Raw genomic sequence first — 22,055 nt, 5'->3', positions numbered from 1 at the left:
GAACCCCCAGAAACCACGTTGGCTCAGGGACACCAGGGCCACAATGGTAGTGGCAGTGCCTCCCAGCTCCCCACTAGGGACGGGGACCAGCCCAGGCCACCTCAACCCCTGCCAAAGGCAGCAGCATGCCAGAGAGGGAGGAGGCGAGCAGAACTCACCAGAAAACCAGGACAGGAGGACGGGGGGGCGGCAGGGGACAGCAGGGCCACAGCCAGGCAGCAGCCAGGGCCTGGGCCTCCACCCCCAGGCCCGCTGCCAGGACAGACAGGGTTCCAACAGGACCTCTGGCACTGTGGACCTCAGTGGACACCACAGGAATGTCCCTGAGGAGATAGCAGCCACACTCCACAACCCCAGGCACCAGCACCAAGGCCAAAGCCACTCGCAAGGAGGAAGCTCCACCGCCTGCCCAGGACAGGGAAGTGCCCCTCTACATCTAACCACAGAGTTGCCCGTCGGAGCTTACACGCCACGGGTGTGCTCAGGCCTGAGGAAGCGGCTCGGGGGCACCGGGGCAGGGTTGCCAGCCAGGGCAGGAGGCAGAGCTCGCACATACACTCACACACGCACGTGATCACATGCGTGTGCACACATGCTCACACCCACGCATTCACACACACATGTTCATAAAGGCACTCACGCTCACGCATGGTCGTGCATGCACGCTCACACACACACGTTCACACGTGTTCACGCCCACACTCACACGCATGCTCTCACACACGCACATGCCACCCACACACACAAACGCGCGTAGGGCTGGGCCAGGCCAGGGTCTCCTGAAAGCGTGGAGAGCCGAGGGCACCTATGTCCCTGAAAGAAACGCCCCTGCTCCTGGGGAAAGGAAGGCCCAGGCCTGTGGGGTGCACTCCCCTGGGGGAGTGGGCAGGTGTGCCCGCAGAGGGCCAACCAGGCTGAAGATGGTGACAGGAGAGCCACCTCTAAAGGTTCAGGGCTTCCTGTTAAGATGGACTCGGCCTGGCTGCAAAGCACCCCACGTCCTTGCCAGGTGCGCAGTCCCGCCAGCCTCTCTCCATCTGTAAACACCCAAGGAGCCACCAAGGGGGGGGGGGGGTCTGAGGACCCAAACCCACTAAGGCCACCTCCCTGGGCTCCGCCCCATAGGCACAGGGCCACAGAGACTCTCTGGGTGGCACACCACACCCCTGCAGCAGCAGACCTCCACCCAACAGAGACGCTGGGGACATGGTGGTGAGGCAAGACAGAAAGTCAGTCCAGACTACAAGTGACCTTCAGCATGGTGGGGGGCAGGTCCTGGCCTCTGAGGCCCTCTGACCCACCTGCTCCAGCACACACTCGGCACACACTAGGCACATGGGGCCTGCAGCCGCGCCCCAGAAGTGGGGCCCCTGCACTCTTGCGCCAACTGTCTGGCATGACCGGGAAGCCCTGCAGCGAGCACTGAATCCCCTAAGAATGCACGAGGCTGCCCGTGGTGCAGAGTGAACCTAGTACTCCTCTGCAGGCCAGCGTCCCGGGGACCTCAGCTGACGCACAGGCCGCTGCCCCCCAGGCACAGCCCTGGCCGGCTGCACTCTGCCCTGCACTGCCCTACGCAGGGCACCTCTGCACGCTGCTGTGACCCTGGGGCAGGCCTCACCACACCCCACACACCCCTCCTGGGGTGTCCTCCCACTAGGCCGTGCCCACCAGCCTGTGTCTCTCCCTCGAAGCCCTGGACGCCTCGCCTGGCGCCAGCTCCAAACCCCAAGCCCCAGGTGGGAACAGGTTGGACTCTGTCCAGGCCCCAGCTGCTCAGGGTGGCTTGGCTGTGCCTCGGTCTCCCCTCTGGAACTCAGGCTGAGACAGCGCTCACCTCACAGAACGGAACACTGTGCGCACAGGGGCACGGGAGTGTGGCAACAAGGAGACGGTGCCATGGGGTCCTGAGCTGTCTGTGCATGTCACCAAGTCCCCACATCCTGGAAGACTTGCATACAGTGGTGCTCAATGATGGTAGCCAAAGGCACCTGACCAGCACACCCCTGACTGCCTACCCCTCTCCACCCCATTTCAGTTAACACAGCACACAGTTGTCACCTGCTGTATGCCACTTACACTGGGCGTGACTCAATCAGCCCTGCAGGTAGACAGAGGGCCTGGGTCCTACAGGCACCCAAGAGAGCCCAGGGGGACTGGGGTGCAGGCGAAAGGAGCCCCACCCACCAAGCCCAGACTGTGCCCCTGCCCCACCTGGAGGCCAGGCTGCCTGTCCCCATGGGTGGGTGTCCTCAGGTCTACCCTAAGGCGCATCCTCCTGCCAGCCTCCTCCTCCTGGCAGCTTGTGGCTTGGGTAGAGGTGGTAACATCAGCTCCCCACCAATACCAGTCCTCGTAACCCCAGCTCCTCAGCACGGGTCAGTGCTCAGGGGACCCGGTCCTCAGCTGGCCTGGTCCGAGCTCCTATGAGAGTGAGGTGGGCCGAGAGAGGGGTGGCCAGCCTGTGGGTGTCCTGACCCATGGGCTGCAAGCCACTGCTGAAGCCAGGCCTTCCTCACATCCCGCGCACACCAGTCCCTTCCCTGCTCTGCCCACTGGTGGCCCCTCTCCCCCATCCAGGGTCACTTAGCCTGGCCTCCAGACCCAGCAGGGTCTCCTGATGGGGCCTGGCCACCCGCTGCCTGGGGCAGGATGGAAGGGAGGCGCAGGCCACCTGCTGCCCCCAGGGACTGCCCTCAGGGGGCTGCCCCGTGGCCCTGGCTGTCCTTCCACAGCCCAGATTCTGGTCGTGAGGTGGCTGCAGGGCCAGAAGGGCCGGCAGGTGTGGCGCGTGGCCTGCACTCTGAGGCGCCCGCTCACCCATTGCTTCCGAGCGTGGTTCCTCCGCTTGAAGTACAGGATCAGCTTCTTGCGCATCGCCTGGTTTCTGCAGGGAGACGGCAGGGCCAGTGAGCACGGGGGCCGGCCCCGGGGCCAGCCCAGGTCCCACCCCAGCCCAGCTTGGGTCTGAGCAGCAGCCCAGGTGGGCCCCAGGCTGCGTCTCAGTGAGGGGGAAGACCCCCCGACCAGCGCACCCCAACACTCAGCCCATCCTGCCCCCCACCAGGGTGCCTGCACCATAAAGCTGAGCGCCGTCAGCAGAAAAAGGGCCTGTGACCTCCTCCCCCTCCTGAGCTGCTGTCACCCACACACACACACATAGGTCCCCGTGGCCTGTCACCAAACCTGTCCACAGAAAATCTGCCAGAGAGACACCCACTGCCTCAGACCAGGAGCCAAGGCAGGGAGGCCCGGAGACAGGGAGGCCCGGAGGCTGGGAGGCCCGGAGGCTGGGAGGCCTGCCTGCATAGGCAGGTCCCAGGCTGAGCCCCGGTGCCCGCGCCCCAGGACTCTTGTCCTGTGCTCCAGAGTGGGCACAACATGGCACAGCAGGGCGGGCGGATGGGAAGGGACTTAGCCAGCAGGCCACACACCCTGCAGACAGGGAAGCAGGTCTCCCCACGGACGATGCAGAGAGGGACAAGAGGAGTGGAGCAAGGGAGGGCCGGAGAGGCCAGCCCAGAGGAGACAGGGCCAGCAGGGACAGAGGGGACAGGAGAGGCCTCCAACCAGGCAGGTGCCAGGACAGACCTGGGGAAATGGGACAGAGAGAGAGAGGGAGACAGACAGATAGACAGACAGACAGGAGGAGACCCAGGGTCGGAGGGCAGGGGCGGCTCGCGCAGGGGGCTGGCGATGCTGGCAAGTCCCCAGGAGTCCCCAGGAGTCCCGGGCAGGCCCAGCAAGCTGGGCGGTGGCCCCTCCTGGAGGGTTCCCACTTCCCCTGTCCTCTCAACCCAAGTGGCCAGGCCCCATGCCCACAGCCACTCGCGGGTGCCTCGTGGTGGCTCAGGCCCTGCCTGGCAAGGGGAAGGGGCCCAGGCACTGACCGGCCAGCGGGGCTCCATACAGGTTCACCTCCCAATCACCCTGGGTCCACCTCAAGCCAACCCCCACCACGGCCAGTGCCAGTCCTGGGGTGTCCTTGGGCACAAGGATGGGGACCCGAGCCCCGCCCCATGACAGTGTCTCTGAGCACATCTCAGAGGCTCCCAGAGCCTCATTCCTCATCTGAGAAACAAGACCAACGGCCTCGCGAGCTCATCCCCGTCCACCAACTCTTCACGGACTCTGTGCCTAGCACTACCCTCCACGAGGGGGCCTCGTGGGCAAGGGCGGATGCAGCCCCAGGCCCACGCAGAGGTGCCACGAGAGGTGCCGGGCCCAGTGGGCAGGACGGTCAGGACACCCAGGGCTTCCAGAACCGAATGGTGACAGCTGGAGAGCACCCAGAGTGGGCAAGGAAGGCCACCCAGGGATGGTGCTGACCCGAGGGACCTGGTTGTGGAGCAGGCACTACAGATGCAAAGGTCCTACAGTGGGCACACACGGCCCCTGCAGAAAGGAGGAGGGAGATCCACAAGGCGGAGACGGAGGAGGAGCCACGGGCCAGGTCGGGGATGGACAGGCAGCTGGGAAGGTGCGGAAGCAACTGGCAGCCCAGGGCCTTGGGAGAGTCGGGGTTTGAAGGGGCCCAACCATCAGGAGCCCCTGGGCTTCAGGAGGGGGCCTGTGGATGGATCCTGGCTCCTGACCTCTCCCTTCCCTACACCCCAGTGGGGCAGCCAGGCTGCAGGACAGTAAGACAGGGCAGAGAAGGGACTGGCAGCCCTACAGACCCCAGGGGACCCAGGGACCCAGGGACCCAGAACGGCGCCTGCCGGGGAAGGCTGGACGCGTGCGAGGTAAGCCGTGGCCAAGGCCAGGCAGAGGCAGAGGCCAGGCACGCCCAGCACCACAGCTGCCTGTGCCTGGCCGGCCCTGCACCCCTCACGGGGTCTCCACTGGCTCCACAGGACACCAGTGCATGTGGCCAGGACCATCCCAGCACGTCCTGCCCAGGGCCGGGCCCACCCTGATGGGATGACCACCGAGGCCCCTTCCCCTGCGTCCCCAGGTCTCAGAGGTGTGATGCCCACCCTGGTAGCAGGTGCCCGTGGCCTGTGGAGAGCCACCCGACACCTCCGGGCAGGTGCACGGGCGGGCAGCACTCAGGTGGCCTCGCCACGTCCGACTGTCATGCAGCAGGAAGCCAAGCGTGAGACTGACTGGACTCCGTGGCCAGCGCACAGACACGGGGACATTATAGGGACAGAGACCAGGCCCTGGGGAGGGACAACCGCCCACCCTGAAGCAACCCTGGCCGCAGGGACACGGCGGGCAGTGCAACGAGACTGGGAGGGGCTCAGGGCTCCCTCGGACCCCAGCTGGACGGTGTCACCATCCTTGTCACGCCCGTCACATGCCCTGTGCGTGTGGGCTCATGTCCGTGTCCCCCACGGAGAGTCAGGCTCAGCCACCGACGTCTCCCCAGGGCCTAGAGGAGGCCTGGCAGCAGGAGGGACTCAGGGACATTTGCTGGATGAAGGGCCAGGAGTGCCCCCGGCCTCTGCAGGAGACCAGCGGCCAGACCCGCCTCCCCGTCCCACAGGCCGAGAGTGACCATGTGCCACAGGACGCACTCGGGCCGCTGGGGCCTGGGACCTCGGCCCAGCTGGCGGCCCCCAGGGCCACCCACACCCGGCACGCAACTGTCCCTGAAGCCACATGCTCCTGTCACAACAATTTGACTGGTGACACGTGCTGCGGACCTCAGGTGCCCAGCCCTGGAGCTTCCGCGCTGGCTGCTGGTCCACAGGCCCAGCTGGACCCACAGGCCAGCCGCAGGGCTCACCACCCCACCAGGCCGCAACTCCCCAGGGCTCCTCCTGCCCTCAGGGCCCCGCTGCCCCACACTCCTGCCCTGGCCTGGACACTGGAAGCCTGCAGCTCCCACCAGGCAGCCTGGGAAGCCAGGCCCCAGGGCTCATCACAAAGCTCAGCCACGGTCCCACAGACACCACGGGCCAGGGTGGGGTGGGGGTCCTGTCCTCCACCCTGGACACATGTGGCCTTTCCTTCCAGAGCCTCTGGGCCACGTGGCCCAATCCCAGGCCTCTGGGAGCGCCCAGGCCGGGCAGCCCCCCCCCCGCCCCTTCAGAGCTGGGCAGCCCCACCCAGCGGCGCCCACCTGCACCCACCTCCAGCCCACACGCTGCGGGGAGGCCCAGCCAGGGCCACAGGAAACGGGTCTGCAGAGGCGGCGGGCATGCGGGGCACTGGCCAGGAGCACAGGGCAGGTGGGTGTGCGCGTTCTGAGACGGACGCAGGAAGCACACAGCTCAGCAGAGCCACTGTGCACTTGAGACCCGTGACTGTGGATGGACCCCGACCCAGTGCAGCTGGTGACAAGGACACACCTCGTCTGTCCCCGCCGGGCCTCACTGTCCCTCAGGCTCCAGCAATAGTCCACGCTCGGGCTGCGCACACAGGTCTCCCTGACTCCGGCAGCCGAGTGCTCCTGGTCCCCAACAGGCCTGTGCCACCCACCCTCCCTGGAGAGGTGGCTCTGGCCTTGCCAGTGTCCAGCCCTGACCTGGGCATCCCCTGGGCCTCCACATGTCCCCCGTGGCTCCTGCAGAGGCTTTCCAAAAGTCCCCCTACACCCAGGCCCTTCCTCCCTGTGGCCATCAAAATGAAGTTGGAAACAAAAATCCAAGCAAAACGCTTCAGGGAATACAGCGTGGGGCTGGCCTCTCTGCCCTTTGCCAGCCAGTTTGTGTGGCCCCAGGGCCTTTGCACTGCAGCCCCTGCTTAGAGGCTCTGGCCCTGGTGGTCCACACAGCCAGCTGCTGCTCAGCCCCCAGGGTCCCAACTGTCCTGCCTGACTTCTCCAGCAAAGTGGCGCTGCCCACTCCTGCCACCGTCTTCTACCTTCTTACAATTCTGTTTAAACTGAATGACCGCACTGACCTCATGACGACCTCCCTGAAACTGGACACCAATGACACTCTTGGTGGAAAACATGAAAAACCAAGAGGTCCTGAGGCCAAGGTCAGTCACTCACCTACTCACAGGCACCCACGCCGCGGCCTCAGGGAGACCTGAGCCACTGTGAGGCCGAGCCTCGTCCACTCTCCTTGAGCAAAGACCAGTGGGCCTCGTGACATTGCCCGGGGCACTGGGCTCCTTTGGGTTTGGATTCCACAGCTGCTCTCACAACCTGTGGTCACCCACGTGATTCCACCTAAAACGTCTCTCACTTTAAGTGACAAAAATTACGTCAGCGCTTTGCCTTAACATTACTGCTATCAAAAATCACGTCAGAGGGGAAACGGCCAGGGACGGGACTCGGGCAGAGCGCATGCCCAGCAAGGGGGACCACTGGTTCCCACCAGGGGATCAGGGCAGAGCTGCAGGGGCACGGCCTGTGTGCTGTCCACTGAGTCTCTGAGACCGGCTGGGAAAGGGAGTGCCCCGGCCTCCCCTACCTCCCTGGCCTCCCCGTGTCCCCGGCCTCCCCACTCCCTCTCCAGTGTACCAGCAGGCAGGGCCCAGGAGGCTGCTGAAAGTCTGGACAGCTGTGGGGGACACTGTGGAGCCCAGGCAGTCCCCACCCCCCGAGGGACGTGGTGTGCGGTGCCACACTGGCCACCCTCCCGACACGGGGCAAGGCGCTGTGTCCTTGTCCACTGCTGCCGGAGCCCCACTGACTGGGAAGGGGAGGCTTCCGGCGGCTCTGGTCCCTGCAGGCTGTAGCAGGGTGGACAGCTGGTGACACCACCAGTCCCACTGGCAGCCCAACTACAAGAGGCCCCACGTCAACAGGCCCAGCACTGGTGGACGCTCCAAGCCATCAGGTGTGCAGCTTGGCGCTTGGCAGCTCGGCGCCCGTGCCTCCCCGCGGACGAGTGGCACCTCCCTGGGCCACCTGACCCGAACCTCCTGAGGCCACATGTGAGCTCCGTGCGTCCCCTCAGAGATGAACTCTTCAAGTCCCAAAACACTGCAACCCCAGAGATGCTGTCAACCTACCCCCCCACCGCTCCCACGGCCACCTGCGCCTCAAACTTGTACTGTATAGGTTCCTGGTGACAGAAGGAGGAAACAGCTCCTCCGTGGCCCAGGAGGCCGTGCTCCCATTAATGCGACCGGAGATCCAGCCAGCCTCCCGCACCACGGCTCCCCGGCAGCGCTCTGGCTTGGAAACATCAGCCTCCCGCACAGTCCTGGCCCTGGCCATGTCCAATTTGTGACAGCTGGGAGGAGGCCCTGTCCTGGGGGCCCAACAGGCCTGTGCCCCGGCCATCCCCGCCTGCGGACCCGCCCAGGTCTGCAGGCCACCGACCTCCCACACCCACATCTGCTGAGCCTCCCCCGGACCCACCCGGCCCAGAGCTCTGGCCCCATCTGCCTCCTGTCCACCTCCCCAGCCCACGGTCCTGTAGTCACCCCAGCAGGAGCGAGGCCCTGCCCGGCAGACACTCACATCTTGATGTTCTCGTGGTACTGCCGGGTGTCCGAGGGCTGGTTGTACAGCGGCTGCAAGGAGAGAGCAGAGTCAGCCCCAGTCAGCCCCGGGCAGCCCCAGGCAGCCCTGTCCACAGGGCCCAGGGCCCCAGGGTGAGGAACAGCTGCCCACAGGCCCAATGGAAACATGGGGACCTGGCCTCAGCCCGGCCAGGAACAGACCATGACCGGCTCCTCTGGGCCCGGTGACCCCCACCCACCCACAGGCTGACGGCTGCTCTGGAGGGGCCAGGGCCCCAGGGAAAGCCACACACCCTGTGGGGCCAGGGCCAACCACAGCCACCGAGCAGGGGGACGCCCAGCTCCTCGGTCACCACAGAGACCCAAGGCTCCTCCACCAGGAGCCTCCCCTTCCAAGGTGTGCGGGGCCACAGCGAGGGTAGTGCCCGGCAGCCAGGATGTGGGCCAAGGGCAAGGCTCGGGCAGTGGCCGCATGGGCTCGCTGCCCAGAAAGGCGAGGACCCTGCTGCTACCCGGGCACCCCGAGCACTCCCACCATGAGCCTCAAGGAGCTGGGTGGCCCACGGCACCTCAGAGCACCGACCTGGATGAGCCAGGCACCGACACTCAGGGACAGCAGGACACGGGGACGCGAGACCACCCAGAGCGCCAGGCAGGCGGCAGGGCTGAGCTGCTGCCCTGCGACCCCAGCGGGGGTCTGCAGATGGGGCAGAGGAGGGCAGGAGGGAGGCGAGCCCTGGGGGTGGGTCCCTTGTCCCATGGCTGCCATCTGCTTCACAGGTAGGATGGGGTTCACGGCCAGGGTCGCAGTGAAGGTCAAGTAAGGCACTGTCCCGGGCTCTGAGGCTAGCACATGGCCACTGCCAGGCCTGAGGAGCAGCAGTGTCACCATCCGTGTCGGGACAGACTGTGTGAATCGCACCAGTGTCCCGTGTGTCCCCAGCCCCTGCCCTGCAGTGACCAGTGGGACAGAGTGGACAGCAGGAGAAACCAAGCGGGCACTGCCGCCCCATCCAGAGCACAGGCCGCTGGTCAGCTGGAGGGGGACCAGCAGAGCAGCGGGGGCTGAGCCGAAGACCAGCCGTCTCCTGCTGACCGCGGAAGGGAGACAGACCCTCATTGGCACCAGGTGGCCTCTGCGCTGGAGGGACAGCAAGTGGCTGCAGCGTGGCGACGCCAACCTGGGCTGCTCTGTCCCGCGGCATGGCTCAGGGCACCCAGCGGGGAAGGAGCCTGACCAGACCCACAGCCCTCCAGTCTGTCCCTGTCTGTCCCTCCCGCACACAGCAGGGTCCTCCCAGGGCTTCCACAGATGACGCTCCCCTAGGGGCGACTCTGCCTTTCTGGACCAGAGGGACAAGGTACAGTGTGAGAGGGCAGGCAGGTCAGGTGGCGGAAGGAGACATGGGGTCTTGGGGCCTCAGGGCAGTGGACAGGGCACACAGGTCCCCAAGGGAGCTGTCCCTGGGGAGGGGCTGAACACTCCCTGGGACACTAACTGTCCGACAACCCCGGAGCCCCAGGCAGCAGGACCACAGTCCCCTCCTCCCCACCCCAGGGCCAGGATTCCTGCTGCCCACAGACAGAGATGGACAGGACGGCGTCAAGGGAGGAGCCTGTGCACCCTGGGCAGTGGCCACTGCCCCCGCCTGTCCCCATGGCAATCCACCACCACACTCAGGCAGTCCCAGGCCTAGCCACTCCCTGGGGACAGAGGGGGCTCCCTGCAGCTACAGGGCCATCTCCCCATGGCACACAGCTCAAGACCAAGAGGTCCCCAGCCCAAGCCTGCAGTTTTGAATGGGAGGGCAAATGAACAGGGCAGTAGAGTCTGTGGTCAGACATAGTATAGAACTTCCTACAGAAGGCTGAGGATCCTCATCTCAGGAACGCATGGGGACATATAAAGAAGCTCACGCTGGAACCTGAGTGGCCCTGCGTTGGTCCTTCTGTTCTCCACACATGAATGACGCACAGGCCAGCTAAAGGGGACCAGCAGCTCAAATTGGGTTTGGATTTGAATCCCGCTCCCACGTCCCTAGCTCACACAGTGACGCGGACGAGGGCCTTCCACCCTGGGCCTGTCTCCTCCTTGGGAGGTCGGACGGGGGCACGGGGCGCTCCTGACAGGGACGTTCTGACCGTGGGGTGGTGGTCCTCGGCTGGAGGGGCCAGGAGGGCAGCAGGGCCCAAGGTGCAGGCCCACAGGAGGGCAGCAGGGTGACAGGCAGCCCCGCCTGGAGAGGGGACAGGTGGCCTGACCCTCGGGGCCCTGTGGCTCAGAGAACCCCATCTTCCCTAAGACGAACAAGGGCCAGGGGACCTCAGGAGCAGCCTTGTCACCTCACCAACAGGGACAGGAAAGGACGAGGACTCGGGAGGGCAGGGCCACTAGACACCCCACCACCCTCACCCTCAGTAGAGCATATGACCTTTGGCCAAGGCCCTTGTCCTGTCAGGGCCACTGGCAGCACGTCCCCACAGCCCCAGGGAAGGCGAGGGGACAGTCCCCAGAGGCCCGCCGGCTTCTCTGCAGATGGGGCAGAGGAGGGCAGGAGGGAGGAGGCCCTGGGCAGAAGGAGGCGTCCAGGGGGTCCTGAGAGGAAAGCTGGCCCCGCTCAGGTCAGCAAGAGGAGCCTGGGGCCCCAGCACTGGGCAGGTAGGAAGGGCCAGCCCCGCCCGAAGGCCTGGCAACACCAGGTTCTTACAATTACACCTCCGAGCAGAGAGAGAGCAGGCCAGCCACGCTGCCCCTTCTGCCCGGCCCCCCCGCCCCCCACAGGGTCCCCAGTGCCCACTGGGCACTCCGGGCACCGGGCCCCAGAGCCCCGGATGCTACCTCCCAGACTCCTTTCCCCAGGGCTCGCTCTCTTCCCTGAACCAGCACTTGCTCCAGAGGCCACAGGCCACCTAGCACCAGGCACAGCCAGAGACCCACAGGGCACAGGCGGGATGTGCCCACAACCCCGCGGCACCCCACGGTCGGGGGAAGAGCTGGGTCCCAGGGCTGTGGCCCCTGGAGGGTGGCAGGCCATCCTGGCCAGGCTTCCGGCACAAAGCGGGCACTGTGCCCTGCGGAGCGTCCACCCACCTTGCCTAGAGACACCCCGGGCAAGGCAAGAACAGGCAGGGCACAGCCCGTGCAGACCCCCGGGCATCTCCCAGCCCCACCTCCTGCTGTGCCACCCAGGCCCGGGCACTGTCCTCTGAGGCCAACCCAGGAAACGGGAACAGGGACGATCCACAGGCCCTGACACACAGTGGGTGCCCTGTCCCCAGAGACCAACACAGGGCCTACTGTTCCCAAAGGGACTCAGGCGAACAACCTGGCAGTGCAGCAGCTCAGGGAGCCTATGCCCGGCCTCGGCCAGGGCTAGCCGGGCTCCCGGGGAAGCTGTGCTCCCAGCACTACCCGCTCAGAGCTTGGGGACCAACGACGTCCCCAACAGCCACGCAGACCCGTCCCTGGGTCCTCACGGTGTGCCCGACACCACAGAGGGACGGCCCAGGAGCCCTGGAGACTCGGCAGGAGAGAAGGCGAGCCTGGTGTCAGAAGTGACCACAGTGGCCATCTGGGACACCAAGGCGAGGTGCAGCTCCCAGGCGAGATGCAGACAGTGCAGCCGCCCGAGGCCAGGGGATTCCAGGGGATGGTCAGCTGCACCCAGGCAGAGAGCGGACAGACATGACCCTGGACAGCTGCCCAGGGCAGCTCCGTGCACAGTGGCCAGAGAGCAAGACCTGCTCCAAATGCCAGGCGAGATCCAGGCATGGAGGCCCAGGGCAGTGGCCCAGCCCCAAGGCACAGAGGCCCGGGAAGAGGGACAGGGCCGGGCCAAGGCCACACAGGGCTGCACTATGGGGCGTGGACACACAGAGCCATGCACAGAGGGCGACCCTTCCACGTGGGGGACATCCACATGGGGACCGACTGGTGGCAGTGCACACTCCTGGAGGCAGACCCGAGACCTGGTCGCAGGTGTCCTGTCCTCACCTGTGAGTGACCTGTGAATGTGTGCCCAGTAGCAGGAGCAGGGTCCCAGCTCTGGGGATGGGCAGCCCTCACCGCATGACACGGACCACCAGTAAGAAACCAGGTGCACAGCTGGTCTCTGCCCCCTCCATGGCTCAGGCTCATGAAGGCCAAGGTTGTACCCAGAGCCCTCCCAGGCCTCAGCGCTGGACCCTGGGTCCCACCCCTGACCTGGGCCACCCCAGCCCCATGGTGCGGAGGAGCCTGCCCCAGGAGGGGCCGGACCTCGCTGCACTCAGGAGACTCCAACAGGCTCACTCCTGCCCTGGCACAGAGCCCCCCAGCTACCACTACACGTGGGGCCCACGGCGTCCCCACCCCCACCACCTCCACCGTCGGGTCCCACCAACGGCACCAGGGGTCCCAACAGGTGGAGGCAGCAGGCGCCCGGGGCTCCCCGAGGGCTAGCCTTCTGCTCTCAGCCACCCCAAGCCCAGGAGACCCAGATCTGCACCTGCCCGGCAGCAACATGAGCCTGACCCTGGGAACAGCAGCCACCTGCGTGCCACCCCAGGTGGGCCTGTGCCACAGTGCCCAGGTGGGCAGCCACCCTCAGGTGCCCAGGGGTTGGTGAAGAGACTGAAGCACAGACAGGGTGAGGCGCCAGCCACAGCCACCGAGGGCACCCTGGGAACTGAGCCCAGACCACGCGCCCAGAGAGGAATCTTGATGCTCGGCCGGAAGCAGGGGCCACTCGAGCCCAGAGGAAGCCCAGCTCGCTCACTGCCCGCACTATCTGCAGCCTCTTATCAGGAGGGCGCTTCCTGCCTCCCTGACGAAAGCCCGCTGCCCACTGCCCGGGCCAACTTCCTCCTGCCCCAGCCCTGCCACCCGCCCGGCCCGCTCACCAGCTCCACCTGGGGTCCCAAGCCTTCGAGGATCCGGTGGGCAGCCTCGGCCTTCTTCTGCAGGGGCGAAAGAGGGTGGGGGGGAGACACAAGAAACTGTGAGCAAGGCCTCCGGGGCAGGCAGTGCCCCTCCCAGCACGCTGGCCCACAGCCTGGGGAGGGACCGGGACCAAAGCCCCAGGCTGGGACAGCAGCGCCTGCAAGCTCACCTGGCCTGGGCCTGAAGCCCCTGCAGCATACCCACCCACCACCCCTCCTGGGCGGTGGCACCAGTGCGGGTCCTTCCAGCCTCTGCCCAGGGAGCTGGCCAGGCCGCCCTCTAAGAGTCCAGGGCCTTGGTCACGTGACTCCTGGGCCTCCCGCCTCCCTCCGTCACAGCCCAGGACTTATGGGGAAAATGGGGACACGCAGCGGAGAGGGCTCTGGATGCTAATTCAACAGGCTGGCCATGAAGGCCACACTGTGCCCAGGTCTGGCCACCAGCCCCAGCCTGGGACCACAGTCCTGCTCACAGGAGGCCCGGAGCACGGTCAGCCTAGACAGGGAGGATGGAGGAGGGCGGGCAGGGGACCCGGGGAGGCAGCCTCCCGGGCCGTGGGGGACAGCAGGGGCAGCACTTGTCCAGCACTCTGGACAGCAGGTTTGAGACAACAGCCAGCAGCCCCGAGACAGACCCCAAGCATCAGACGTCAGGTCACACACATGAGGACCAGGGGTGTCCCACCCTGTGACCGAGCCAGCCCTGGCAGCATCCAGGTTCAGCGTGGGCCAGGAGCACTAGCCACCTGAGCCAGTCAACACACTGTCCCTGAAGACGACAGGTGACGTGGCGCTCCGGGGGACACTGCTGGGAGGCTATGCCTGGGGCAGGTGCACATCAGCGGGGCAGTGGGCCTGCAGGTGGCCTCAAGCTGGCATCTGGAATGACATGTCTTGAGCCCAGGCCAGCCCAGCAGGCCCACAGGAAGCCCAAGTCCCAAGAGAAGCAGCCTCCGCAGGCCAAGGCCCGAAGGCAGGGACGGCCTGGGAGGTGACCACGTCCTGCTGAGCCTCCAGCCACCAAGAACACCCAGCCAGGCCCAGAAATGCCACCGCGCCATTGGCGGAATGGGAAACACACCGGAGGCAGAAGGAAGAGGCCTCGCCACCGGGCTCTGGGCAGGGCGGCCATGTCCTGGGGAGGCCCTGGGCCTGGGAGGCAGGGACCACCCTGAGGGCCCCTGCAGGCCACCTGCCCTGGACACACCCTGGAGATGCGAGATGCACAGAACCCGCGGCCAGGACGAGAAAGGCTGGCCAGGGCGGGCGAGTGGCAGGGACAGGGCAGGCCAGTGCACCCAAGCACCGGAGGCTCAGGGGTCAGTGCCACAGGCCTGTGGGGTCTGTGCTCACCCTTTGAACAAAAGGGACGCCCAGCACAGGGGGCCACATGGCCAGGCCTGCGCCTCAGGGCGCGTACAGAACCCGGCGACTCGAGAAGCCTGCATCCTGTGAGCCACGCTGCTCTGGGCTCCGAACACCATAGCTTTTATAAGGGACAAAGTGACATGAGCACCGTCACTTCCCTCATTAGACGAGGGGAGACACCCCAGTCCCAGAAAGGGACTTCCCTGGGAACAAGGGTCCAGGCCACAGTTACAGCCTGTTCCCAAGACAGCCTCGGCTCCTGCAGCTTCCTGCGAACCTGAGCACGGCCTGCCTGGCGCCCGCAGGGCCAGTGCCCCTCCACTCTTGCCCTGTCCATGCCTCCACCCCGTTGGCCCTGCTCCATCTTGCTCCTGCAGACAGCGTGTGGATCCCTGTAGGGCCCCCCCATTAGGTCCCGTGGTGGGGCTGTGGGACAACCTGCTGTCTCAGCACCTGGCGCAGGGGCGCTGGGGACAGGGCACCTGGCACAGGGGCCCGGGCTCTGGGGCACCCTCACTGCTGAAAGGTGCTTCCGGCTCCCAGCCCCAGAGCCCCACCCTCGCCCCGAGGGGCCCAAGCGCAGGACCCCCACCAGGGAGGAGGGGAAGCCTGCTGTCTCCCAGCCCTGGCCTGGACAGGGACATGGTAGCCCCTGTGCCCCGGGAGGAGGGCAGCACAGCCCCTCTGCCTGCTCTCTGGGCCACACCGGCCTGCTGCGTGCAACTGGACCAGGCCTCTCGAGAGCAGGTCAGGCTGCAGCTGCTGCCACCTTAGGAGGGGGCACCAAGGCCCGGGGGCACCTGGGGAGGAGAGGTCCAGCCCCCATTCACCCGAGCAGCCCTGCGCAGCTCAGTGACTCACATTTGCAGCCCGCCTGCCCCTGCACAGTCCCCCGGCCTTTCAAATGCTGGTCCTGGTATACAGTCAGCACTCAACACTGGCCCTGCTCGCGGGGTGCCAGGATGTGCTGGTCAGAGCTGACCACTCCTCCTGCCCCCGTGAACTAGGACAGGGTGCTCCTGGGCGTCACAGACCCCCACAGGCCACATGGACACGCTCCCGAGTCCAACCCCATAGTGAGTAGCCCGGTCCCTTGGGATCCCCAGGTGCAGCCCTAGCCTGAGGCAGAGTCCCCCTGGCCGAGCGGGCGGGCTGTCCACCAGCCTTCTTCCTCACCCTGGGATAGCCCAGCCACGTGGCCTGCCTGGATCAGGCCAGCCCCCTTCCCCGCGCCCTCCAGGGAGGCCTCTGCTGCCGCCCCCAGCCTCCCCTTGGCCTCCCTGCAGCCCGAACCCTGAGGGCACCAAGCTGTGGAGAGCCTGGCCCTGCCCCTGCCAGCCCCATCCCACCTCCAGGCCCCACCCGAGCCCCGAGCTGGGGCCTGATACCCTCCTCCTAGCCCACCCACTGCCAGGTTTCCCTGCCCCCGCCATGCTGCCCGCACCAGCCAGGCTCTGCCTCCCTCTCAGCCCCTGCCCCTGTCACCTGCCGCCCGCCTGCCCACACACTCCCGGGAGGCAGGCAGAGCCGGCCAGCGGTGCCCACAGACGTGCTATGAGTGGATGATAAGCCAGCGTCCAGGCTCAGAGAGGCCGGGGGCAGCTGTGTGCTCCGCTGGCTTGGCGTTAGAGCCGACCCTGATCCTGCGCCACTTGGAAGAACCAGCAGGGAGGGGGGGGCGGGGTGGAATCTAATCCTGTTGATCCCCGAGGGCCACCAAGCCCTGGCTGCTTCAGCCAAAGGTGGCCGAGGGCCTCCTGCCTGCCAGGTCACCAGCTTCCCAGGCTCGGCCCAGACAGAAAGACCCCAACAGCCCCACACTCCAAGATCGGAGGACTCTTCTGGGGGAGGCCCGGGCACCTCCCACCTTCGCTGCAGTGATCCCACGAGTATTAGCTGAGCACAGCTGGACTGATGAAGACCCTGCCCTCAGGGAGCTCTGCTCCCCACCAAGAGGAGAGACACACACACAAGTGATATCCCGCAGGGACACAGGTTGAGGAGCCCGGGGAAGTCAGGAGAGGAAATGGTGCTGAAAGATTTTCAGGATCAAGCAGAGGGCCAAAGGGACGTCCTTGGAAAGGGCACGCTTGACACGAGAGCCAGAGAGAGTGACAGCACGAGGCGCTGGGCAGGCGCCCAGGCAGGGGACTGAGGGCACCCGTCGCCCCCGACCACAGGCAGCTGCTGGACAGAGCCACCCTGCTGTCCCACCAGGCCCAAGCAGGGCGTGCAAGAGGTGACAGGCTGGGCCCTGCCGGGAGGGACTCCCTCTCTCTGGGCCTCAGGCTCCGTGAGTGAAGTACATAACTGTCACTGTGTCACCCCAAGACCAGAGGGTTGCAGAGGACATGTCCCGACCACAGCACTCCACAGCCAGCGTCCACTGAGGGACGAGGGGCCAGGGAGGTGCAGCCGGAGAGAGGACAGTGGGCCTGCACCAGGACAGCTGGCAGGACACGTGACCACAGCCTTCGTTAGTGTGATCTCCGTTGGTGCTGCTTGTGGTCAGAGACCCGGGTGGGAGGGCACGCGGGGCAGCTTCCAGGCCCCCAGGATCAGGCTCACCCTGCATACATGGCGGAGCCAAATGGCGGACCCAGAGCAGCAGGAGATGCCCCACCCCGAGCACGGCCCACGGAGGAGGTGACCCAAGGGAGGCCAAGGCTGGGCTGAGAGGAGAGGCAGGGGAGGGCAGTACCCACCCCCACACACCGCTGTGTGGCCTCAGGAGGGACGGCTCCGCTGTGAGCCTCAGTCTCCTCATCCGTAGCACAAGGAAGGCTGGGCTCAGCCTAACCCAGCACATCGGGGGTCAGGTGCAGATGAGCCTGGCTCCCAGCAGGCGACTGGGACAGCCCAGAGACCACTGCCCACAAACAGGAGGCCACACCTCAGGCAGCAGCTCCTGGGCTCCAGACCCACAGACCCCGGCTCTGGGCACCCCCAGCCTCCTGCCAGCACCAAGCCTCCTTAGACACCGGCAGGTGCCCCTCCCAGGGTCCCTAACCCTGTGCTTCCATCACTCAAGGGCTCATCCCGGGGCAGGGACAGTGGAGGCCAAATCACCAGAGGCCTCGCCCAGGGATTCCAACCCCAGACCCTCCACATCCTGGCTGTGTGACTCTGGGCAAATCACTCAACCTCTCTGGGCCTCAGTCTCCATGTGTAAAAGGGAAACAGCAACTGTGCCCACCCTCCCAGGTCCACCAAGGGAAAGAGCGTCCGGGTGGAGGTGGGTGACATGGACTGGCTGTTGTCGCTGACACAGGGTTGACAGTCTGTGCTGCAGGAACTGGCTCTGCAGGGGCGCCCAGAGTGGCCACTGCATGCCCACTGCAGCTGGCCTGGCTGTCCATACTGCGCCCCTCTAGTCACCCAGAGGCTGTGCGAGCTGGTGACCGCTGGCCTCCACCCCCACCCCCCACCTCCGCGTACCCGGTTCTCGTCGTAGATGATCTGCACCAGGCTGCGGTGCTTGGACTCCATAGGCGGGGGTGACACGGGCTTCTCGGGCTCGGGCGGCTTGGCGGCCTCCTCCTCCAGCTGTTGCTGTGGGCGAGAGCGAGGGTGAGCTCAGGGCTGGGCCGGGAACCCAGCTGCGCCCCACGTCCCCCAGGGCTCCTGCCCCTCAGAGCGGGGCCAGGAGGGGAGCGGAGGCTGGGCCCCGCCGGCCAAGCCTCGGTCCCCCATGGTCCCACAGCTGTGGCAGTCAGTGGGCCACAGCCTAAGCCAAGGCCCAGCCTGAAGGCTACTTGCTGTGCAGCCTCGAGGAGTGGCTGGACTTCTCTGAGCCTCTCTTCTCTTTCTCTGCCTCTACCCTGCGCCTGCAGGGCTGCCAGGTGCCGGTCAGGGCCCTGTCCTCTGCCCCAGTCTGCCCAGCACAGCCCCCTGCAAGTACCAGACAGAGTGTCCCTTAGAGCCGCAGGGGAGATGAGGCCAGGGAGCTTGAAGCCCGAGTCATAGCGTCACAATATGGCCCTGCTCTGCTCTAGAGGCCACACGGCTGCAGTGACCGAGGGACTGGCTGTGTGCACCCAGGAGCCCAGGAGAGCAGAGGCAGATACAGCCAGAAAGCCAGCACCCCACTTCACTGGCACAAAAGACCGGGGGAGCCGTGCTGTCCCCGTCCCTCAGAGGCCCCTGGAGTTGGGTCAGGAAACTCCAGAGCAGCACCAGAGAGGGTGGGCAGTGTCCCGGCCAGCAAAGGCGGCCCACCGCAGGCACCAGAGAGAAGCAGAGGAGACACGAAGGAAGACCCAAGAAGACGGCTCAAGGACACCAAGCCTGGGTCAAGCTGGGCTCCCTGCTGCCCACACTGGGTCTCGGTGACCTGCTCATACAAGTCACCTCCCTCTTCTGACCCTCAGTGTCTTCTTCAGTGGAAACCAGTAGCAGCAGCGCCACCTCAGAGGCTGTTTGGAGGATCAAAGAAAGCAACGCACAGCCCGGGGCAGGGGCCAGAGACCGGCCGCCTCCAGCAAGTGGACCCAGAGCAGAAGAGCCCTGCACACCCCGACAGCCGGAATCAAAGCCTTCTTAAAAAAGAAAATCACAGCGTCGGGCAGGAATGTGGAAAGGCTGGAACCTCACACGGCCGGAAAATGGCGCAACTGCCATGGAACACGGCCTGGAAATTCCTGAGTTACACCCAGAGGCAGGAGGTGACCCAGCTCCACTCCAGGGCGACACCCGCAGGGACGCACAGCCATGCAGACACACTCCAGCACACTCAGCCCCACCCAGGACGGCCACCTCGGGCCAGAGTCACTGCGTGGGTGGCCAACACAGCACGAGCATGGGGTAGTACTCAGCCATGAAAAGGAGGGCCAGCACGTGCCACAGGCAGAGGGACCTTGGAATGCCCAGAGAGAGAGACCAAAGGCAGGACAGGCCTGTGAGGCTGGCCACGCCACAGAGACAGGGCAGATGGCCGGCTTGGGGGAGGGGCGTGGGGAAGGACCCTGGGGCCGGGTCTCCTGCCAGGAGGTTGGGAATGTCTTGGAATGAGGCAGCGGGTGGCCAAGTGTGCCAAGTGCCACTGGACTGTGTACGTCACAGGGATTGATTTTGTTTAGAAATTTCAGCTTAAAAAAAAATAGTCCAAGTGGAATTTAGGAAACAACCAAAACACAAAACCCGACTGCAGGGGGTTGTCCCCAAGCCACCTGGCTTCCTGCCACATTAGCTGTGGTTCAGCCCAGCCCCAGCCCCAGCCCACGCCTGGGAGGAGAGGTGTGGCTTCCAGGGCTGGCGCCGCCCTCCTCCCTCCCGTGTGGAAAACCACTGGCCCCTGGAACCCACTGTCCCCCTGCCTCCCGCACCAAGTGCCCAGCCCATGGGGCTTCTTCCAGGAAGCCCTCTGTCCTCCCACTCCTGCCCGGGACTGGGGAGAGGACGGGGTAGGCCTGGCCCCCACCAGCCCCCGGGGAAACTGCAGCCAGCTGACAGGTGGCCACGGGCCATGGGCACAGTGAAGGCCCTGGGACCACCAGCAGAGCAGACAGAGCGGCCACCCTGCGCCAGGAAGACTTCACTTAGGGCCCTGGGACGCAGGTGGCCGAGGACAAGGACAAGGGCTCCTCAGAAGCCAGTGTCCTCTCTGCCAAGGGGAACCTGAGCAGAGACCAGCTGACCCCGGGGAGAGGACCACGGGAAGCCGCAAAAGCCCGCCAGCCGCTCGCTTTGAAGTAAATGTGATTTAAAATAAAATCACAAAGTGAGTCTCACACCGGCTTCTCCTGTGGCTCCCCATAACGGCCCCCGACCTGGGGACCTGCCCCACCCCACAGGGGTCACGCCTGTGCCCACTTCACAGAGGAGGAAACAGAGGCTCCCAGAGGTGGGGCACGGGCCCCGGCTAGCAGGGGCGCAGCTGGGAGGCCCAGAGATGGAGGTTGGCTGTCACCAGATGCAGGCGAGGAAAAGTGCCCCGCAGTGGACCCCAGCCCACCCCAAGGCCAGGGGGCAGGGCTGGGGAGAGCCGCCCACCCGCCAAAAGCCTGCCCTCTGCCTCCTGCCCTCCTACCATCTGCCCTCTGACCTCCTCCCTCTGCCCTCCTGCCCACAGCCCCAGCATGGCACGGAGCCTGAACCGGACTTTCTTCAAACCAGGTCCCAGCTCCTGTCTGGGGGCTCCGTGCTCCTTCCTAAGGATCCCCTGAGCCTGTCTGGGGACCCAGAGCTCCTGTCTGGGGGCTCCGAGCTCCAGAGTCCCCACGTGGGGAGCCTGCCAACTACACTGGTGACCGCCCAGGCCCCCCGGGCCCGCCCACACCTGCTTCTTCTTCAGCTTGGAGATCTGCTGCTCCACCATGCTGATCTCGCGGTCCACGCGGTCCATGTTCTGGATCAGCTCCTCCTTGGACAGCCGGGGGGGCACCAGCTCCAACTCGGGGTCGGCGTGCGGGGGGCTGGGGGGCGACACGGGCTCCAGCTTGCCCGTCAGACCACGCTCCTGAGTGCAGAAGGAGGGTGCAGGTGGGCACGGTGTCGGCACCCCTGCTCCGGCCGTGAAGAGGGCTTCCCACTAGGCCACCAGGGCTGTCCCCGCCAAAGAGGGCACTGGCTGGCGCCTACCCAGGACCTCCACACCAGGCCTGCTCCCCCCACGTCAGCATCCTGCCCACCTCGACACGAGGTCACTGCCTATCCTGGGCACACCTGACCCCTCCCCCCGGGCACGAAACCTCCCTGTGCCACACACCAGACCAGGCTCCCGGAGAACAAGAACAGGACTCCGCCTGGCCCCGCAGACTCTCCCTCACGACGTCCAGGGGAAGCGCCCAGTGGGCACTTGGAAACCCCAGCAGGGCGTGGGGGGTAGACAGAGCCCTCCAGGCCGTGGGCAGGGGCACACTGACCCCAGTCAGGCTGCTCTTCAAGGAAGCTTACCCCAGGACTCCGCAGCCCCTGTGCTGGACACCCAGGCTGCGCCGGGCCTCTGGGCTGAGGTCAGGCAGCACCGCACTCACTTCGAGCCAAGCTCCAGCCCCACTAGCAGAGCACCCCGCTCTCCCGCCTGCTTCCTCATCTGTACCTCGGGGACAGACGGTCCCCAGCTCCCGGGCAGCCTTGAGCCTGGTGGGCACTAACATGTGGAAGGCGGGGGCCCTGCATACAGTCAGCGCTCAGCAGGTGCTGGACCCAGCCTGGGTTTCCAGCTGGCAGCTGCTGGCAGACGAGGTCTGAGGGCCGCCTCCCGCCCCCCACAGCTGCGCACGGACACAGGGACATTGTCCCCAGCACCAGGCTCAGGCCCACATGCGCCCAGGCCTCGGAACCAGGAGCCACACCATCCCTGTCCTCCCTCTGAGCCAAAGCCAGGCCCTGGGGGCTGAGAGCTTGGGACAGTGCTGGGTGTGTCCCCTGGCCTCGATGTTGTCCCGAGGCCAGGG

General features: G+C 65.9%; 1 protein-coding gene across 16 annotated transcripts in view; it reads right to left on the bottom strand.

Moving 5' to 3' along the window:
• The window catches only part of Ncor2 (nuclear receptor corepressor 2), a 143,036-nt gene that overhangs the window by 70,482 nt on the left and 50,499 nt on the right, over positions 1–22,055 (bottom strand). For all 16 annotated transcript variants that reach the window (XM_071616038.1, XM_071616071.1, XM_071616047.1 and 13 more), the window contains 5 exons: positions 20,936–21,115; positions 18,097–18,210; positions 13,252–13,308; positions 8,369–8,421; positions 2,821–2,887 (listed from right to left, as the gene is read on the bottom strand). In XM_071616038.1, coding sequence (XP_071472139.1) covers positions 2,821–2,887; positions 8,369–8,421; positions 13,252–13,308; positions 18,097–18,210; positions 20,936–21,115 — 471 coding nt within the window. The remainder of the gene's footprint in view (positions 1–2,820; positions 2,888–8,368; positions 8,422–13,251; positions 13,309–18,096; positions 18,211–20,935; positions 21,116–22,055) is intronic.

Source organism: Marmota flaviventris, chromosome 1 (assembly GCF_047511675.1).
Source record: "Marmota flaviventris isolate mMarFla1 chromosome 1, mMarFla1.hap1, whole genome shotgun sequence".
Classification (NCBI taxonomy): Eukaryota; Metazoa; Chordata; class Mammalia; order Rodentia; family Sciuridae; genus Marmota; species Marmota flaviventris.
This window is presented reverse-complemented; position numbering and strand designations above follow the sequence as displayed.